General features: G+C 35.2%; 1 protein-coding gene and 1 long non-coding RNA gene across 2 annotated transcripts; both read right to left on the bottom strand.

Moving 5' to 3' along the window:
* Positions 1 to 1,293: 1,293 nt before the first annotated feature.
* LOC126709361 (uncharacterized) lies at positions 1,294 to 4,314 on the bottom strand. The gene is made up of 2 exons (XR_007649371.1): positions 3,960 to 4,314; positions 1,294 to 2,806 (listed from the first exon to the last, which is right to left on the bottom strand). It is a non-coding gene; the product is annotated as an uncharacterized LOC126709361 (long non-coding RNA).
* Positions 4,315 to 7,186: 2,872 nt separating this feature from the next.
* Positions 7,187 to 9,394, bottom strand: LOC126708192 (uncharacterized). Its single transcript, XM_050407998.1, has 6 exons — positions 8,413 to 9,394; positions 8,170 to 8,295; positions 7,825 to 8,029; positions 7,497 to 7,675; positions 7,344 to 7,397; positions 7,187 to 7,284 (listed from the first exon to the last, which is right to left on the bottom strand). The coding sequence occupies exons 1-6, from the start codon at positions 9,392 to 9,394 to the stop codon at positions 7,187 to 7,189; spliced, it is 1,644 nt and encodes a 547-aa protein (XP_050263955.1).
* Positions 9,395 to 9,706: the final 312 nt, after the last annotated feature.

The raw sequence follows: 9,706 nt of genomic DNA, 5'->3' as shown, positions 1-9,706 counted from the left end.
CAACAGGGAAGCTTTAACGATAGACGAGATGGATGACAAGTTACTGTTGATAGCCTTCCACAATGGAGTTAGTTCTGATTTATTCATCCACAAGCTTTACAATCAAGAGCCACAAACCATGGCTGAACTCATTCATTCAGCTCAAAACTTCATGAATGTAGAGGATGCAACCATTGCCAAGAAAAGGAAGACAGCAGAGCGAATGGTAGCAGACCTCCCACGCCATCTTGAACAAGGCCCTTGTCCAAAAAAGGCTTGGACGGGAGAAAAGAAGGATAAAGATAACAGGAAGGCACATTCATCTTCAAGAAGGAGTCAGCACTACATGCCCTTGAATGTTCCACTTGATCAAGTGCTTATGTAGAACAAGGATGACCCATCCTTGAAATGGCCAGAGAAGATGAAGGGAGATCCTAATAAGCGCAATAAGAATAAATATTGTCGCTTTCATAGAGATGACAGGCATGACACGGACGAGTGTTATGACTTAAAGCAGCAGATAGAGAACCTTATCAGACAAGCAAAGTTGAGACATTTCGTTGGAAGAGATCATAAAGATGAGAAGTTGAAAGGAAAGGTAGAAGAGTCATCACGACCCCCACTTGGAGAAATAAGGGTTATTATAGAAGGAACTTCAACAGGGCAATCTTCCAAGTCAAGGAAGACGTACCTAAAGGTGGTACAAAACGTCTAACTCTCTGGACGACCACCAAGTACCGGGGGGGGGGGGGGGGCAGATGGGCAAGCCATTACGTTCACAGACGAGGACGCTGAAAGAATCCTTCACCCACATGATGATGCGATCGTCATCACTCTGCTCATTGCGGATTATACAACTAGAAAGGTGTTGGTAGATAATGGAAGTTCGACAAACATCTTATATTACCCCGCCTTCCAACAAATAAGACTTGGACAAGATCAACTGCGTCCAGTATGTTCACCCTTGGTGGGATTTGGAGGAATGAAAGAGCAACCTGTAGGCACTATTACATTACCTGTAGTGTGGAAGCATGCCCACAACAAATAACCAAGGAAGTAAATTTCCTCGTGGTGGACTGTTTGTCTTCCTATAACGCCATCATTGGAAGACTGTCACGCCTCAAACCCGGTACTCGGATTTGTGATCATGACCGGCATGCTAATATCAAGCCTAAACCTGATATTAACAAGAACCAACTTAACTTTTTCAAAACTTTTACAAAAGCATTCCTCTTTCTTTAAATCCTGGTTTCTTTACTTAAATTATATAACCTTTCACTTGACATTCAGAGCATCTACACTGTACTCGAAATATAACATAACCCACCAATCATTTAATTTCCACACTTTCACATAATACATCTCTTAATACTTTAAGATACACAACTTTCTTTAGATCCTAAAATACACGATACTACAAAGCTAAACATAAAATTGCTAATCTAGGATCTATACATGTAAAACTACACCAGCTCCTTCCAAAACTCAACTAAGGCTTCCTCTGCTCCAAAATAAAACCTGCTAACTGAAAGAGTGGAAGGGGTGAGCTACACAGCTCAGTAAAAGTAAGATATATGAGAATTCAATAAGGATGCATATAAATCAGATCATTTCATTCTATAAATATTCGAATAGGAGAACATCTTTTCATGCATGGTATTTAATACTATTCATAATAATAACTTATACGTTCTTCATAGAAAACAATTGTTCTCCTTTTCTTATTAGGTTAACATTACCAAACCTTTCAGATTAAACTTCTTTCATTTCCTACAAAGTCGCCATATATATATTCTCATTACAAAATACTTATTTTAACTTAAATAAGATAATCGGCAACTTTGTATTAAACTAGAAACATCTTGACTAATAAGAAAATTTTTCCTTATAAACTTCTTCTCGTAGAATTCTAAAACTTTCATGATCATAAAACTTTACGTTTTATAAAAACAGATATCTGATAACTTTTAAACGTAAACTTGTATTTTCATCAGAAGCTTTATCATTATAGTACAACAGAACTTCAAAAACTTTTATCTTTAATGAACAGCTTTCTTTTCATCAGAAACTTCTTATTTTCATGAGAGCTTTTAACTTTTCATAATGCATTTAAACAAAATAATTCTCTCATGATTAATAACATAACATAGCTGTTCATATCATATTAGTTAGTCCATATCTGATAAGCTGTACAGAGAAGGCCTCATCACATTTGGGTGCCCCCGTGTGTATGATATTGTCCCCTTTGGGAGGCCTGATGGCACATCCCTTCCAGGTTTTGTTCCTCCCCGCCGTCCGTACACATTGGGGAGAAGGCCTTATACAGATTAGAGTTACGGGCAACCCCATTTCCTCTACTTTAAATGGCCTAGAGTTACGGGCAACCCCATTTCCTCTACTTTAAATGGCCAAACAGATAACATTTTTCCATGGAAAGCCAATAATTAACCCCTATTGGCTGAGTTCAAATTATCAGAGGACATAACCCGAAAACATTTCATACTTTACATCATACTGAAATTTCTTATTTTGCATAACATTTCGTAATAATAACATTTCCATTCTTTTCTTTAAACATCATGTTCGTGGAATCAGTAATAGTTTCAATATGCTGAATCATATACATAAGGTTTCGAAAGCTCACGAACATATCTTTGTCAGAATAATGATTACATGCCATATCTCTAATCAAAAACATTTTAATGCATAACATACATTAAAATAACCTCATGACTTACCAAATGCCCATATAACTTATCCCTTACCTGAGAGCAGAGGAACCGAGAGTCTAAAGTCGAAGGAGCTTAGACTTGGATACTGGTAACACCTAAACCATAATTCAAAACTTATTACTATCCATAATTCCTTATCATAAACTTCACATTCATCTCAAAGCCTATCTCTTAGAATCAAGGAAGTCCTAATCCCACCTCAACGAGGTTCCCACAAACAAAAATACATTCATCAACAACAAGTACAAAATCCTAGAGAAACCAACATTCTTATATTAATCCCATATCTCTAAAAGAGCCAACTTTGTTTCAAAAGGTGCTTTAAGGTCAGGGCAATAATGCATGCATAAATATAAAATCTTTTGAGCATGATCATGTAACTATATACATTCATATGATAACATACAACACGTTGGGCAAAACAGCTTCATACATACAACCGTCTCATGGTTTAGAACCCCTTCCTTGGAGTAATAAGCCTCAAAACAAGTTATACAAAATTAATCTATGATCGAGACATACCAAAAGACAAGCATATTAAATTATAGCTCAAAACATTCACCCTAACTTGATAATTAAATCCACAAAGTTAGACATGTCCCTTACTATTCACTGTTCTATTCCAGCAGCATAGGCTCCATTTGTAAAAATACAAACGGGCTGCTCAAACACATCCAATTGTCATGAAATTTTACAGAACTACTCCCCTATATGTCCAGTATATACTATAAAAATTTCGGAGTCAAATAATAAACCCATGATTTACTAAAAATCCCACAAGACAGCATACTCAAATCTGCCCTGACAGAATTTCTTGCAACTTATAAATTAAACCATTATTTTTATATTAATCCAAATGCTGTGAGACCAATTCAATAACAACCACAAGTGTCTTAGGTTTCATAGGAATTATCCCTAGAATCCAAATTCCCTATATACAATTTAATACATAATTTAACATGCATGAACACAGAATCTGTCACAGTGACAGCTTCAGTACATATTCTTACAAAATCATCAACAAATAGCAATAGTCCTTAATTTCATTTGGGTATTTTTATACCTATAATTAACATACTAAAATATGTTATTAAACATTAAATAAACCATAATATCATCAAACCTTCAAATCACTAAAACAGAATCACCAATTCAACTTCCAAAAACAGAGCAGAGAACAAAGAGGGAAAGTAAGCAAACAATTATACTATCCAAATACACAAAATCAGATGAGGTTTAATTACTTACCCACACACTTTGAAGATGAAACCTTAAGGCTAATTGTTTAATTTCTTCTTTAAAGAAACTAGAATTTTTGGTGAGGAAGGAAGGGAGGGATGTTGCCGTGTAAGGAGGGAAGAAGAAAGAACAAAGAAAGGTGAAATAGAGAAAGAAGAAAAGCAGCTGCTGGACTTCAGGAGCAGCCAAGAAAATCAGAAAAGTAAGAAGACTTTTGGGGCTTGGATACGTGTATGGCTAGGGAAAAACAAATATCTCACCCACTTTTTCCAATTTTCTTGCATTCACACTTATATATATATATATATATATATATAAAATCTTTGCATTCACACTTACTTTTCTACCAAAATAATTCCTTGCATTCACACTTACTTTTCTACAAAAATAATATCACTTTGCATATATATATATATATATATATATCTCACAACTTAACCACCTAATATAGTTTTGTACATGCTAAATATATTTTATAATACAAATAGTCATTTCAATTATTTATAATCTTTACAAATTCTTATTCAATAACATTATAAAATAATATGTTCATTAAATACTTTGTAAGTAAGTGGCTTAAAATATTAATCATACTTAACCACTTAAACATATAGTTTAATTATAAAAATTGGATTGGGGTGTTATAAAGACCAACTTTAAATAGTTGGAAGGCAATGACATCTACCTACCACCTATCAATCAAATTTCCAATGAAGTATGGGATAGGGCAAGTGCAAGGAGATCAGCTAGCTGCTAGAGAATGCTACTTAGCCATGTTGGCTATGGATAAGCATGTGCAAACCATGAATATAAAGGAAAGAAAGTTGTAGTAGAACCCACTGAAGTACTGGAAGACATCCTTTTGGAAGAGGGTAATCCCGAAAAAATTACCAGAATTGGAACCAGTATGGAGGAAAAGACGAAGCAAGACCTCGTCCACTTTTTAAGGAAGAGCATATTGATGTCTTTGCATAGAGTCATGAAGACATGCCAGGAATTGACCCAAGTGTTATTTCTTGAAAGCTCGAATGTGTGTGAAAACACAAGAGCTCTTTAGACCCCCAAATTAAAAATTACGGCTCAGATGATTTTACTTTAACTTAAACTAAGTGTGGAATAGAGTAAATACGAGCGAACAAACAATATAACTACTCTAAGCCATATTCATCAAATATCAACAATAAAATGAAAGCTAAAAGAGTAGGGAAGAAGGATGCAAACACAAGATAACACCGCGATGTGTTATCAAAGAGGACTCGTCGAAAAACCTCTCTGCCGCCCTCCAAACAGTAAATCGATCCACTAGAGAATAAAGTTGGAGTATACAAATAACAAAAGACCCTCAAAGCCTAGTCTACCCAATGTATTTGAGCCCTCCAAGCTCCTGCTACCAATGGACTTCTCAGAGTCATGCCTTCTTTAGCTTTCCAGATCCCGCAATATGCCCAATTGCATCCGCCAAGCCTCACCGGCTTCTTTTGGCAAATCCCCAAAGCTTCCCAAGCTCCAAGAAACCCTTTACACTCTAAAAAGGTGTAGGTTGTGTTTAGATACAAATCTTCTCTCAAGGTATGACAGTGGGAGAGGAAAGGAGAAGAGGCTAGAATGATTTCTTACTAAGGATGAGTAGCTTTCTCTCTCTCTAAAAGATGAGTGTGTGTGTTGTAGAAAATATATCTAAGGTTTTTCTCTTTGTATGGCCTCTCATACTTTTATGGATAATGAGGGTATATATAGTATGGGTGAAAGGTAAGAAAGTCACACTTAAAAAATCCTTCAGGCAGAATGTTTCGCGAGTACTTCGCGGTAAAGCCTTACCTACAAGACACTCGCGAAATCGACAACTTGACACAACTCTTTAGCTTCCAGCATGTGCTTCTCACTTGGCTCTTTCGTGAGTTAGCTTCTAGCGAGACACTCGTAATATCCACTTGTTCATCCAATATATGCTCAATTCTTCACCATCTTAATACTAAACCCAATACAATAAATCCCACAAAATACAAAGAACAAAATTAAGGCAATTACAACACTTTTTTGTCATGGAATAAAGCCAACATAAAATATAGTTGTGAATCACAACTTTACAATCTTCTCCTTTGGCTATTCCGTGACAAAACACCCTATAACAGACTCTAGACTGAAATGTGAGTTTGAGAACAATGGCAAAACTCACTCACACCTAAATCTAGAAGCTATGAAGCACTTGAAACATATATACTTATAACCTAAAACACTTGCACAAAACACATTAGACCCTCAAGGTAAAGCAAGTAATAAAAGCACAAGTATAACGTAACAAGTAAAATGCAATCAAGTAAACATGATGTAAAACATATGAGCAACTTGATCAAACACAAAACAGTCATATGGAAATGACTACAATGATCATATATCAAAGTAAATGATCATCCGAACATGCAACCAATAAAGTAAAATAGCATAAGGATAAATGCATTTTCAACACATAAGCATGATGCGATGAGAGCAACAAAGCATAGATACTAAACATAACTCAAAGCACCATAAAGTAACGAGAAAACAAGCATATAGAAGAACATAGCAAAACAAGGTTTTCTAAAAAAAAATGTCTCCTCCCCCTTGGTATACGTATCTCCCCTATGGCTTTCTCCCCCTAGAATGTGCATGAGGTTGAATTTCTCCCCCTAAGAATGTGCACATGAGCATGGTTTTAAAAACCGGTACGGTGAAAGAACTGAAAAATGAGGTAATTACCGGTTTTATGGTCGGACCGAGGTCCGACCAATGGTCAAACCGGTGACATCATAAATAATTTAATTAATATTTATTTAAATTATATAAATAATTAATAATTTTTTAATTTACTAAAAACATGATTAGGCTCATGACTAGCACATCACAGAGAGTTCACTGCCACACACATTTACTAGCACATCACAGAGAGTTCACTGCCACACATTTACAACATTTATCAACATTTGCTTCAAATCCACCCAAGTTACCATCCAAGTCCAACCCCAACCACAAAAAATGTAGGACATCCAAACAAACTCAACTCATGTACTTTTATCTATAGCTTTGTCTTTTAATAAAAAGATACACATAAATTCCACAACAATAAGTTCATTAGTCATTACATTTACATCCAAATGACAAATAACAAATAAGTTCATTACATCCAAATAGCAAATAAGTTTTAAAGTTTCAAAAAAACTACTAAGTGAAATCAATATCATCATCATGTGACCCAAGCCTCATTTGTTATGAAGAAAATTGAAATCAATATCATCATGTGAACCAAATGCTCCACCACTAGCATCATTATCATCATCCTCATCTTCATCTTCTTCATCTTCAACATGAATAGGATGATTTTTATCTCTAAATCCAGGAGGAGCATCAGTTCATCACCAAATGATTCCAAATTAATGTCATCATCATCCTCAATCACTTCATTGTCCATATCTATACAAATTCCAAAGCCAAAGAACAATATCATTTCTCATAAATCATAAATAGTCTAATTAAAATATGCAACTAGGCAAAAAATTGTTATAAGCTAACCTCTTTGTATATGGCTAGAAGACCCTTCTTCAATTGGATAGGCTCCCTCTTCATATAATGCATTCTCTATCTCCTCATGATCAAGAAATGGAGGTTCCTCATCTTCCACTACCCAAAATTCAGTTTTATCGATACTTGCATAATCAATAGGATCAAAATTGAACTTCTTCCTTTTGACTCTATATCATAAGATGAACATAATAAATAATTTAATTAGTAACCAAATCACTTATATTTCACAATCACAAAGAACCCACATGACCAAATCAGTGAATCACTCATATTTCCCCACAAAAACATTGAAACAAAGAAATTATATAATATATACGTTTCTTTCAATCGGTAGTTATAATGAACAAACACAAGATCATTAAGTCGTTGATGCTCCAATCTAATTCTTCTTTTGGTATGTATTTGTTGAAAAACACTCCAATTCCACTCACATCCCGAAGAGGCAGCTATTTGGCTAAGGATCCGAATTGCAAACTTTTGTAAGGTTGGAGCACAAGATCCAAACAACTTCCACCACTCATCTAAGTTCCATATAAAACACAAAACAAAAATACAATGAATCAATAAACACAGCTATACTTATCCCAAAAATATAAAAAAGAGTTATGATCTTTAAAACATATTTTCATTTTATTATTAGCAAAAGTAAACATTATCTTACCCAGCTGAGATGTCTTGGCTGATTCTTGAGCAAGTTGGGTTCCAAAAGTTTGTTTACTCTCTCGAAATAGCCTTAATTCCTCCACCAACTTCAACCGACCAACTGAAACTTTTGATTCAATAACATCTGTCACAGCAGATTATGTCTCTAGCCTCTTATTAAGAGTGGATGAGTCATATTGGAATGCAGGATTCAACTAATAAGCAGCAGCATGAATATCTCTATAGAATTGATTATCCCAACGATCCTTGATAATATTAACATAAGGCTCCCATAGTCTCTTCTTGTCCTTGAAAATTTTTTTGATTCCATCAATTACTCTATACATGCCATCATATACATAACACATAGCTGGTTTTTCATCAGAATCAACAATGCGTAATAAACGAATCAATGGTGACATAATATGCACAATGACATGACAATCATTCCAAAATTGATTGTCAAGAATAATTTTCACCACTGCCTTTGTTTTCTTATCTTTTGCATATCTTGATTCAACATAAAATTTGCAAGTCACCAATGCTTGTAAGTCATGCTTATGTTCCTTAAGACTCCCTAAGGCAATGAAAGTAGTAGCAAACCTAGTTGGCCCTGGACGCACAATTTCCGTCCAATTTTTTCTAGTCCTCAACCAAGCTTGCAAAGCCACATGGTTATAGATAAACACTGTGATCTTGGATGCACGCTTTGCAAGTTTAGCTACATGATCCATCTTCCCAATCTCCTTAAAAATGAGGTTTAGGCAATGTGCTGCACAAGGAGACCAACTAATGTTCCTATATTTTCCACACAAAATTCTTCCAGTAGCTACATAATTTGCAACATTGTCAGTGACCAAATGTACTATATTTGCAAGACCAACCCAACTAACAATTTCATCAAACAAGTTACTCAAATTAATAGCATCCTTAACCAAGTTAGAAGCATCAACAAAACATATAAAAATAATTCCCTTAGGACAATAGACAAGGAAATTAATCAATGTTCTATGCCTAATATCAGTCCACCCATCAGCCATTATTGTACAACCAGTGTCAGCCCAATATGAACGATGAGAATCAACAATCAATTGGACTTCTCTTTTTGCGTCTCTCAACAAAGGCACTTGAAGGGCATGATAATTTGGGCCTCTATATCCAAGACCATAAGCAACTACAGCATTGAACATAGGTTGATAATAACTAGAATTCACAGCATTAATTGGAATACAAGCATCATACATTCATCTTGCTACAGCCATATCAACCCTCCACTTCTTTTCTTTGCCAGTAAGCACACTTTTAATAGAAGGTTAAGCTCCCGGTGTTGTTCTAGAAGCAAAGTAATTACCAATGTCACCAACCTTTCTCTTGCCAAGATTGGATTTTGGTGGAAAACTACTAGGACCACTTCTATTTCCCCTACCTAACCCCCTACCTCTAGGAGTAATTTCTTGGACATCTTCAAATTCTGGTGAGTCCTCTAATGGTGAATAATTAGATGCTTCTTAATCCTTTTTTGTTTGTTCTTTAGATTTTGAAATTTCCTTCAAATT

The sequence above is a fragment of the Quercus robur genome, chromosome 12 (genome assembly GCF_932294415.1).
Source record: "Quercus robur chromosome 12, dhQueRobu3.1, whole genome shotgun sequence".
NCBI lineage: Eukaryota > Viridiplantae > Streptophyta > Magnoliopsida > Fagales > Fagaceae > Quercus > Quercus robur.
Note: the sequence above shows the minus strand (reverse complement) of the source record. Positions and strands in the feature narration are given on the sequence as shown.